Source organism: Dermochelys coriacea, chromosome 2 (assembly GCF_009764565.3).
Source record: "Dermochelys coriacea isolate rDerCor1 chromosome 2, rDerCor1.pri.v4, whole genome shotgun sequence".
Lineage (NCBI taxonomy): Eukaryota > Metazoa > Chordata > Testudines > Dermochelyidae > Dermochelys > Dermochelys coriacea.
The window spans coordinates 67,496,227-67,508,665 of NC_050069.1; the positions used below are offsets into that span (position 1 = coordinate 67,496,227).

General features: G+C 38.5%; 1 protein-coding gene across 5 annotated transcripts in view; it reads left to right on the forward strand.

Annotated features, from left to right (window-relative positions):
- Positions 1-12,439, forward strand: part of TOX (thymocyte selection associated high mobility group box) — a 277,437-nt gene that overhangs the window by 241,292 nt on the left and 23,706 nt on the right. For all 5 annotated transcript variants that reach the window (XM_038390465.2, XM_038390463.2, XM_043507821.1 and 2 more), the window contains one exon: positions 5,603-5,683. In XM_038390465.2, the coding sequence (XP_038246393.1) occupies positions 5,603-5,683 (81 nt within the window). The remainder of the gene's footprint in view (positions 1-5,602; positions 5,684-12,439) is intronic.

Sequence of the window (12,439 nt, forward strand, 5' to 3'; positions counted from 1 at the left end):
AGAGGAGAAAAGAGGTCCCCTACAGCCCACCCTACCTGCGTACCGTGACCTCTGAATTTTGTATATTGCCCACCGAACCCATGCAAACCAATCTGGCTTGTCAATGCCTCACATCTGAAGAAAACAAATGGCACCACCTTTGCTTCTACTGTGGTGAACCTGGCCATGCCATCTTGGCCAGCCCAGTACGAACACCAAGGGGTTTAGGGAAACAAACCAGTCCAGGCACAGAGCCTCAGCCTTGGAAAAAGAGAACTTCCCCACAACCTAGTCCTGAGATGTACCCAGAGCCCCATCCAGGGGCTTCTCATTGGCAGGTTCCTATCCATCTATGTATCTTGGGGAAGGCCTGATGGATTCCCCTCCAACAGGTCCTCATTGATTCAAGAGCAATAGACAAGTTTATGGATGCCTCTACAGCTCGGGCCCTACAGGTTTCCTTGCTACACAAAGCCATGCCCAACACAATTGAAACTGTTGACAGTTTCCTGCCATCTTCAGTTCCAGTTGTGGAGGAGGCTGTCTCCATGGAGCCCGTTATTCAGGATCACAGAGAAATAATAGAATTCAGCGTGCTCCATTCCCTGCAATTTTCCCCTGATCCTTGGCATCTCCTGACTGACCCTTCATGATCCCCTCATTCCCTGGTGAGAGCAGGTCACACTCCTGTCAGAATTCTGCCAACGCCCCTAGTACAGTGATCAGGGCAGTCCTCTCCCAAAGGCACGGACCCGAACAAATACTGCACCCCATCGCCTACCTCACAAGGAAGTTTACTCCTGCTGAGCAGTATTTGAGCAAATACGAGATATTTGACAAGGAGCTCCTGGCAATTCAGACTGCCTTTAAGAGTGGTGACACTACTTGGAAGGGCCCATTGTCTGGTCCAAGTGTTTACTGATCGCAAGAACCTGGAGTAACTGTGTGAGGCCAGCGCCATAAAGCAACAAGTTCTAGTAGGCCCTATTCTTCTCCCAGTTAAACTTTACTTGACCTACCATCCTGGAATCAGAAATGTGAAGGCCAACGTCTTGTCCTAAAGATATAGCTCTGACCCACAAGGCTCCAATCCACAGTTTGAAGTCCCATAATTTTTAAATGTAACCCCTTGGGGCGTCGGATCGTCCACTGGCCCTACTTAGGCCAGGAGCAGAAATAGGAAGCTGTCTGAACAACTGGGTTTCACCCAGTCAATTTATATTTAATTATCATATTAATTAAAAAAACAAGTTGGAAATGGCCAGGTTCTATAAAAATGTGTTGCCAGCCAAGCTACTTGTTTACCAGTGTTTACTCGTTTCAGAGGCGAACATAAGCCTCATCAGTGGTTTTGGAGGTGTTAAAAGTAAAAGTAAATCTCGGCAACGTAAGGTTATAACTAAGCTACAATGTTTGTTGCTCTTAAACAAAAGAACAGAAATCTCCCTCTCAGACTGAGGACAATTTTAATGTATTTCTGTGTTTCAGAATTCCTCACTATCTTAACTGTGATGCACAAAATAGTTTAAACCAAAGTGATGACATGAGCCTTTTGCCTATTTAAAATATCTGTAAGGCATCAAGTCTACTCAGTGTATACTAAACAATGTATTTAAGCTTGAGGGCTAGAAGTTCTGGCAGCTACTGAAACAGAATGGGAAGAGCACTTGGTTTGCTTATACCTGTTGCACATACCTCTAAAACTGCTAGTGCCACCCACCTAGTCTCCCCATCTGCTTAAATTCCATGTACGAGCCCAGGCCAAAACCCAGGACTATGTGTTGGCACCAGCTACCAGTGTCATCTACATTCTCAACTGGAAAAATGTCCTACACACTAAATCTTATCATTACTGATGATACTAGCTAACTCCCAGTCTATCTGTCCACCCAACCCTACCTGTGTTGCAGCTATCAGCAATCAATATTTCAACAGCCAATGTCACTGGGATAGACTGACAATATCCCGCAATATGCTGGACAAACCTTATGAAATTAAGATAAACTTTTGAATTAAGTTAAACAGTATTGAATATGTATTAATACATTTGGGATCCATTGTATTAAAAATATAATTGAGTTTCTGTTATTGTATGTAACTTCTCTAGTAGGAGGGGGTTGCTGCTCTAATTCCTTTGGTTATCAGCCTTTAAAGCCATCTCCCTGGCAAGGCTCACATATACAAATTCAAACTGGATTATCCAGGGACCAACAGACAAAGAAAGGACTTTTGGATAAATGGCCTGGTTTTAAACAGACTCAGGGCCTTCTTGCTGATCCAACAAATGGACAAGGGAAGCTGGGGGAGGATTGGAAGAACTGGGCCTACTGAGGCCCCATAAGACTGTGTGCTTGTTCCGAGCTGAAGCTGGGATGAACGTGAAATCACAACGAGGTTTCCTTGGGTGAGGTGTTGTAGGACTGCTCTTGCCAAAGCCCACTTTAGGGTCAGGGTGATCTCTGGTAAGCTTATTAGCATGCATGTAGGTTCTTTTATTGTTTTTAATATGTTTTCTCTTTTCTGCTTTTACTTTAAGAACAAAATTGGCTTGCATAAAAAGAGCTGTGCGGTAAATATAACTATGGGCACTCACACTGTTAGCCGTCTCTGAAGGGAAAGCAAGCCAGCCTGGTCAGACAAACTGTCTTTTGCAGAGGCTAATACAATGAAGGCAGGGAACTGTGCCTGGAAATACCCTGGTCAGAAGAAATACCCTCCACCCAAGAAAGGCAACAGCTGGCGAGTCAGAAGCTTGAGAACGGGTGCCCTTGACAGGAGCACTCAGGCGAAATACTGGTGCAGTTTTTCCTGTCAGGACCACCCACCCACTAACAAATAGCCTAAATATTAGGATTCTTGAAGAAGACTGAAAAAAAAAACTAGAGCCCAAGCCATCATGCCCAAGACCCATGACAAATACCCATTGCACCATAGAACTGCACTACATGCAAATCAACTGGAATGGGATTTCCCCCAAAAAACATTGAGAAAAATACAAAAAAACAGAGTGAGAAACTCAAACATGTAAATCTGTCTCTGAATAACATTGAAAGGATTGTGTGCCACGGTACTCATAGTGACATCCAATATCAGGGTCAATTTAAAAAAATAGTGCTAATTTGGATTTATACTGCAATTACCAGGTTGAGAGAATGCCTAAGAAAAGTAGGTATGAAAAATGATGTATATGGTTAATGCTGAATACTATGGCTGGATAGGTGGGAAATAATTAAATGAATACTATATAATTAAGTGCATATGCAGTAGTGATGTTTGGGTACAAGCCTTACAGAACTCCTGTTAGGTTTATGCTATAAAATGAGATTGCTTTGTTGTATACCACTATTTGGAAAGGAAAAGGAGGAAAACCAGCTCTTTGAGAACCTTTTCCATATGCTTTGACTATAAATGCAAAATAGGCCTGCTTAAAGTTTTGATATTGGAGAAACAAGGTGGGTGAAGTAATATCTTTTATTGGACCAACTTCAGTTGGTGAGAGAGACAAGCTTTCAAACTCTTCTTCAGATCTGGGAAAGGAGAAGAGCTCTGTATGGCTCAGAAGTTGACTCTGTATGGACAGCAGTTGGTCCAAAAAAGATATTGTCACCCATCTTGTCTTTCTAATATCCTGGGACCAACATGGCTACAACTACACTGCATAAAATTTTGATACTCATGTAATGCAAAATAAGACTTCTGATCAGCTGAAGCAGGACTGCAATATCAGGAAAAAAACCCTACATGATCTTTTAAAGGTCTTGACTCTATTTATGTGATGTTATTGTGCTCAGTTGTGGTTTTAAAATCTGGATAGCAAAATGATGCAGCTGTATTCAAATGTACGGTATAATTTGAATTTGACTTTGTTCTGTAGGTCATGCTAATTCATTTTAGCACCTGGGAACAGATTCTCATTTTGTTTTCTGAAAAAAACAATACATTTGCCCTATAACCGCAAACAATGACAATTTAAAAAGCAACTTGTTCCCAGTTCTTTGAAAAACAATATGAGCTCAGCCTATACCATATATTTATCCTAATCTGAAGAAATTACCAGAATGCACACACACAGTTGCACAGCTAAAAACAATCTTTTTTCCTCTCTGTCGAGATATTTACAATTTTGGTATCCTAGGACTCCTCTTTTTCCATCATGATTTTATGCTTCCCTGGGAAGCAAAATCTTTAATCCTTTAGGCAACCTCTGAGTTTTCCCAACCTAGATCAGAGGATTGTTCTTTCTCTGAAAGCAAAGCTTCACTAAAATAAAAGATATTTCACAAGAATGTTTTTTCTATAAATGATGTAGCACCAGATCCTTCCAGCCCAGTACTGTTGCTCTGTTTTTGTATTTTAGAATTGTATTGTCCAGTGTATGTACAGTTTGCAGCTTCCATGTGTTCTCCATTATGAGAATGCTCTGGCTTTACTGTAGAATAAGAGGATCAAAAGAAATCAATTTAAAATTTCATAAAGTTTACCTTACTGTAAAGGAAATGTGTGTGTGTGTGTGTGTGTGTGTGTGTGTACTTCTCACCTGCAGAATTTATGAGGACATCTCAAATTTGTTTTAAGTTGTTTTTGCCATCTGCTGCCTTTGAGTGCATAGTCCAACTAATCAGAGACTGAGTGCCGGTTTAGCAACAGTGCAAGCTCTTTTAGGTTATCAGCATGTACATTGGCAAGAAATTAGCCTCTATGGAGCTTGCCTCCACAGCTGGGCGGGTTGTGTACCCTCTGTACAGGTGCCTAGCTTTCCAAGTATCTATCTATATTTTTAATACTCCAATTATCATTTTGTCTGGGTGTCCTGCCAATCCCTGCAAATAACCTTCAGTTCTGAAGTCTGGGGAAATTTGAACTGAATCTTATAACTCTTTAAGCTATTGAGTTAGTTAAACTGTAGGCAGAACAGTGGATTGAGAGGAATATACAAGAAATGGTACCCTCTCTTGAAGAGCTCAGCAGAACTTTGCAGGTCAAGATTGGAACAGTGATTTACACTAACTTCTTTTCATGACTCCTTAGCTTCTCGTTTCTGCACAGAGCTCGCCTGAACTTTGATTTGCCTCTGACCTGCTTTGGACTGGGCTTCTCTGACTGTCCAACAGTTTACCTAATAATGGAAAAAAGTCTCCCAGTCATGCTGAAGGACACTGATATCTCCCCAAGCCCTCCCTGTCCTCTGCATCTCACTTCTTCCTTTTTTCTTCCCAACTCAGCAGTCCTGGACCCACCCACTCTCCTATTTTCCAGAGAAGTTCAGCTGGTCTGCCAGATGGGAGACACAGTGAAGAGCATCCCCCACTGGTCCAGTTTGGAACTATACTCCGAATTTAACATCCCTTTGACAACTGAAGCTATTATGCCAATAGAAATGTCCTCAGTTCAGTCAAACATATCAGGATCACTCTGTAGGCAAAGGAGCTCTTTTACTGTGAGCAATTTTTTTAAAATGCTTGGTGTTTTACTTACTCTTTCTCTCCTAAAAAAAACCTGGAGAAATAGGAATGGTTGTTTAATTAGAAGGATGTTCTGAAGATCCATGAAACAGATTGGTGAAATGAATTGGAATTGCATTTAGACACAGATTCATTTACTAATGATCTTTGTTTTTTTGTAGGTATACAAAAAGAAAACTGAAGCTGCTAAAAAGGAATATTTGAAGCAGTTAGCTGCATACAGAGCAAGCCTTGTATCCAAGGTAACACATATATATATTGTGATACATTGTAAACCATTTTCAGCATTTGTATGGTGCTCAGCACCATGGTATCTAGTGTAAATATTGTTGCTCATTGCCACTTTATACCTATCATATCTATGCTCTGCTCTAGCGCTCAATACAAAGTTATCTCTCAACATAGGCATACCACAGCCTATCCATTCCTACTCATAGAACATCTGCAGGCTGGGATTATAATCACAATGGAGCAAATGAGAGACCCAGTGGTCATCAGTAAAAGGATCACATTTGCCAGCAGGGGCCACAGCACTGCACAATTACCAGTCATACTCTTTTCTGAATATAGGAGGAAATGGTGGTATCACACATAAAATGCCTCATTTTTAATGCAGGCACTGTACAGCAATGATCATGCTCAGTATCACAATGCAAACATTCCCATGATAAACTGAACTTTCTTTGTGCATGCCTCAGATGAAGTAGACAAACATAGTATAGGACATAGTATGAATCACTCGCTTTGGAGCAGGATGTCACAGGACCCACTGTACACAGTTAACAGCAACTTTTGATATTGATTTATAGAGACATTCATAATGCCCAGGATTTCACAACTGATATAATATAAACCACTGTTTTAAAACCCACAGATGCAGTAAGATTACTGCACCATGCAGACTTGAAATATCAAAGGGGCAATTTGCAGAATCGTATTGTTGATGTTCATTTTGGTGTCTATTTCACAGAATCCAAAGTGTTGATGAGGTCAAGTTTAGATGCACGTGACTGTCCAGTGGTTTGTGAGTAAAGATTAGGAGTGAGGATGGCAATGCTTGAAGCTTATACAGATGTGACTGAGCAGCACTTTTTGCTACCTTCACGACATATTTACCATCTCGTTAGGGACATTTCAAAACAAAGATTTAACGGATAATTAACACTTGGGCCTTTCATGCAGCTTTCCAGGTGATCTTACCACTTCTTCAGGTGTTTCAGTATATGACCCGTGAGATCAAATCTCATGTAGTTTGTGTTGGTAGACAAACTCTGAGACATGAGTGTAACCTTATTCATAGCTTTCCTGTGTTGTCTTATATACTTGAAATCTAGCATCATATATGCCATATATAAAAAGCATGTACAAATGCCTGTCATTCCTCTTCTACACTTGATGAGTGTACAATTCCAGAGATAGTCTCTATGTTTAGAATAGACTCTTTCAAACCAGTGGAACTGCCCAGGGTTCCACTGAACATGACTGCTAATTTATTTGTAAGATTTTACTGAGTGGTAAAATAAGACCAACACACTCATTTTAATGTGAATTACAAAGTCAGTTTTTCACTTGTAATAATGAATTAGGTATCATTACTGTGCCCATCATACACTGTTTATATGAAACACTAAACTGTTTTATTTTGATAAGATAATACGTGTAAAACTGAGAATTTTACTCTGATTTTTTTTTCAGGGCAAAAATAGCTGCATAGCATTCTTTGAGGAAGGTTCATTTAGAGAACATTCAATTAAAGAAATATTGGTGTCTAAGGCTCTAATTCAGTGTAGGAAAGCACTTGAACACATGTTTAAGCCATCCCTAGTCAAGAAAGCACTTAATTATGTGCTTGTGTCCCATTGGCCTTAGTGGGACTTAAGCATCTGCTTAACTTTAAGAATTTAGGTGTGACTTTAATAAGGACTTAGGGACTTTAAATAAACATGTAATTACAAACTGGATAGGTGATATATTAAGATTCGCCATGTGAATTCCATCTATTTGAAACAGAATATAAACTCTCTGTGTTAAAATCTATTCTATTATTACACATACAAAAACTACGTTAAACTAATGTTATTATGATTGCAAAGGCAAGCACACAAAAGTTAGGAAATGCCAGAAGTCTGGCTTCACCTCTGGAGGAAGCATGCTTCGCTGTTCTGTGGGGATGATAACTGCTCAGTCAAGTCATATGTAGGAGCCTGAAAACAGCTGAACTATACTTGCTAAAATTTGCCCCCCAAAAATCAGTTGAGGCAAACACCTGGCATGTAAAATGTCAACCCACAAGGTTTAAGTTTAGCCAAGTAATAAGCAACTGAAAGCAAGGTCTTATAATTGGACATGCCAGGCAACTTTAACAATAGGCTGTGTCATCAGCCTTGCCTGTAATATTTTTTTAAATAGGGTTAACACCCAATAAGGTGAACACCTGATTGTATGGATTTAATGTCATAGCTATGCATTAATCTCCATTAAACTCTATCAATGTATTTGTAGATGTTTTCTCAACATTTTTCTTTTATTTTTATAAAAATTGAAATTAATAGGGCTATAGTCAAGCCTGTTCATGTGTGTGGAAATCAATATGTAAAGTCAAAATCACATTACAAAGCATTATATGTAATGCTATGCAGATTGCCATATTGTTTATAATACTGACTAAGCCTTTGCATGCTAAACAAGTGTCTTTATATTTGCCCTTAGTTGCAACTTTTAGTTCTGTTCAGGCTCAGAAATGCAACCTACAGTATATAGCAATTTGTATAACATGACTTAAAATGCTGTGATTGCAATTTGACTTTTTAAAAAACAAGCACTTTTTATCGCTTACCCTGGCTTTTTTGTGTATGCTGGCTGGCAGTAGGATTTTTGCTTTATATGTTAAATATTTATTTATATATACATATATAAATATTTTCTGTAGACATACTTAACAACTTTGGCTTGTATCTACCCTCGAGTAGGAAAAAAGGTAATTTTTCAAAGCTATGATGGCATAGCTAGGTCAGATTTGTGCCCTCACATAGCATCATCATCAACCACATTTGACATTCTTAGAGTGTTAGAAATAATGCAAATTTTTTGAAGATAATGAACATGGGACAACATTGTCCCTTTGATTGGATGGCAGGCTCAGACCTCCCCTAACAGAACTCCCAGCCACTGTCTGGAATTACTTTTCAGAAATACTTAGTCCATGCAGACGTTTTGGAAGTTTTAAAGATTAGTTTAGGCTATTTTCAGGGGAAACCGTTACAAAACAGCAGTAGTGGCTTTCTCCTCATAAGGAGCAAGCCTAAAATGCAGCTTTGTCTGAAGCATTAACATCTTTTTTTTTAAGCTGCTAAACTCCTACAGGATCACTAGCATTGTTGCCTTAGCAGAAAAATATAATAAGCAGTTACATTAATTTGCAGCTTCCTTTTTTATCCATTAAACATCAATTTCCCCTACCTAGGAAAATTGTAATGTAAGGCTATAAACAGTAAATATTTCAGGTTTCTGTGACACACTATTTTTGCTTTTGGATTATTGTGATATCAAAAATGAGAAATCATATATCAAAAATCATATATTACCATTGAAACCATGCATTTAGCTGTATATCCTATATCAGACTTACCTGTTGACTGACTGGGTATTTTCAGAGTTGTTTATGTATGTATATTACACAGACCAGTTGTCATGTCCCTTCAAGGATCCACAAATGTCAGAGAAGAAATTTCTAATCCTAAAAACATTGTTTGAAGCAAAAATGTCCAGTAAATGCTGATAGCCAAAGAATAATCTCACTCAGCCTCTTCACCTATAGAGCCACAAATCCTAAAGACCTAAGGAAATTTCTAAGCAATTATTAAAACTGTTAGGCATAACTTCATTGTGAGAACTCACTCTTATTACTGTTCGGTCTAACCTTTAATACACTGAATCCACCATCCTTTTCTAGTTCAGAGGTCTTATTGTCGTGGCAGTCTATAAAGTTAACAATGTCATCCAAAACATACATGAAATAAAGGCCAAGCATTAAAAGATAGATGGTGCATTGCACTTCTGTGAGGGTGAATGGGAGGGAGGTGGTAGTGAGGTGTCATGGCCATGGCAGAACTGAGTCAGTCAATGACTAAGGAGACCAAATGCTGCACCTTCTTAAGGGCAGTGCAATAATTGCTCGGCCATGGAGTTCCAGGTGGCAGTTTGCCTTTTGTATGCATATTCCTTTTGATGCTTCTGCTGGAAGTCTATCACTTAACGTTACAATTTACCATTACACAATATGTTTCAACTTAACTTAAATTAACTTGAAATAATTACATCAAACAGTACAACAAGAATTTAAGTGAGTTTCCATTTCACTAGAGTTTTTAATATGCAGTAGTAAGAATCCTATTCTCCTCATTTCCCACCAAGTGTTGGCACTAGAAAGTTCTACATTTACTAAAACATGCAGTAACAAAATAGAAACAGATTCTCAGCTGGTGTATATTGGCATAGCTGCTTTAAAGCCAAGGGAGCTGTGCTGATTTACACCAGCTAAGGATCTCTCACAGACTTTAAATAGCGAGAGATATGGTGAAATTCAGATTCAGATTACGTTCAAGCTAAAGTTTGAGGCCAAATATATGTGAGGCTTCCCTTTCAGCAGTGCCAAGACCTAGAGATGTTTTCACAAGATTGAAGCCCAAAATGGCAGAGATTTTGAGATCACATTAGTTTGACATATTTTTGATTTTGAGAAGGCTCTTGTTTGTTTCTAAAGTGATTGGGATTGAATGGTTGGTATAAGGTTATTAGAACTGCATTTTTAGAGCCTCCCTATGCCTCGCAATTGGGGAATAACGACACTGGTATCAAATTAAAGTCACATGTCCTTCAGCATATTTATTCAAGCTACATTCACAAAACATCCATCTCTACCTACATGGCCTTAACGAATCCATAATAATCCCCCATAGATGATAACAAAATGTATCTTCAGATTTTAAAATGTTCTCCTCAGGAACCACATTGACTAACAGTATATGACAACCAATAGCTGGCTCATCTTGTACTCAAGTATCAATGATGTGTCTAAAGACTTTTGAACCTGCCACATGTGATACAATAAATTTGTATAATATATGTGATTTGGAATTAATAAAATAAGAAACCTCATGTATTGATAACCTTCATCCAAAACCTATAACTTTTTTGATATTCTGAAATGTTCACATAAAAGTTTTGCTCTTCCAGATTTTACAGTGCTGATCCAAACAGAACCCAAACTCTGAGGTCCTGATTCTCACTGACACTAAGGCTGTGTTACACCATTCTGGCAGAGTAAGGGGAACGTAGGAGTATATTTACACCCATTTATAAACCCTTTACACTGCTAGAGTGGTATAAAGTAACATTAGTGTTCATGAGAATCAGACCCTGACCTGTAGATCTTTGATCACTTATTTTATAGATGCTGGTGATGGCCAAAGGTACCAGAAACATTTATGTATGAACATTCAGCAATTCCTCAAGTTTATTCAAAGTCAATTGTGTAGTGAAGTCTAATTGCTCACATTAATAAAGAAATATTTCTGATGATATTGGCCCAAGCTAGTCTAGATACCACTCAATTTACCGTACTCCATTCAGAAGGTTTAGGACCCTTTAGACATTTTCCTCATACCACAAAACACCAAATCTGTTACTGTTAATGCTGCTGATTGTGAAAAAGAACTGTTCTAAAATTATAAATAAATGTTCCAATCCAGCAGGACACCATTGATTCTTGGTGAGTATATTGGCCACATTTTGGGGTATTTTGTGTCTGCTATCTGAATAAATGTAATAAAAAATGCAGCATATAATTTAGTTTAAGATAAACTTCCTTTGTCCCTGATTGTGAACAGAAATGTGGCTCTTCATCATTGACAGTTTTCTTAAAAGGTCATTGGGAATTTTGCCAGTCATCACACAGAGATCTCGGAATTACCACAGTGTTTATCTGCATGTAGAATGATGGCGGTAACTGTGTGGTATCTCTTGGAAAAAGTTGAGATTTTTTATCATGTTTGAGTTTTGAGTTTTTAATAATGTTACTGTAAAAGTATTTATTAATTTAATTCAAATATATATAATTTGGTCATTAAAAATGTTGAAAACAACAGCAAATATATTCCACAGCTTTTTTCAGCAACTGGCTGTGTGTGTGTTGCATGCCCATGTGATTGTGTATGGCAGCTTTTCCAACATACTATCTGCAGAAACAAGGCTTGAAAGGGCAAAAAAAAAATAATGTGTAGTTAATTTTAAATTTTCTACTTACACTTCTAAGGAAGCACAAGTGAGGACCATCACTCATCAGCTGAAACTGATCTCAGCTTCACTTGAGCAGTTCCTATTTTGCTTTCTTGGAAACAGAGATGGAAAACTAACTCATTATTAGTAGGATAAAAGTTTTGGCCCATTGAAGTTAACAGGAAATTTTCTATTAACTTCAGTGGGCTGTGGTTCAGACCTGTAGAATGCTGCCATATGAAAAACTTACCCTTGCTTTATTTTCAGTCACTCAGAAAAGCCACCAATAGCCAGAAAGCAGAAACAACTCAGAATAAGAATAAAAACTCTCACTTACAGATTTCAGTTGCTGGTTGCCTACTAAGATTTACAAGTGATAGTTTCTAAAACCAGCTACAGATTTGAGGAGCCATAGTCTATACTAATTCAAACTGAAGAAGAAAATCCAACCCTAATGAATCTATCAAATTGCCTGGTAGATGTCACCTGAGTGACAGCTAGAATCTGTGGGACCATTGTATTGATCAGAATATCTATTCTTAGCTGAGTTTCTGGCCATTGGGAGCTAGAGCTCAGTGAGGACTCTACATGGAACAAATTCCAGTATGACCTTTCCTCTGATGGGATCCCCTCCTTTGCCTGCCTGATTTGTTGGCATAGCCTGTCTCTATCCACCGCACATTCATGGTATGACTCTCTGCATAAGGATCAGCAGGGAGGTC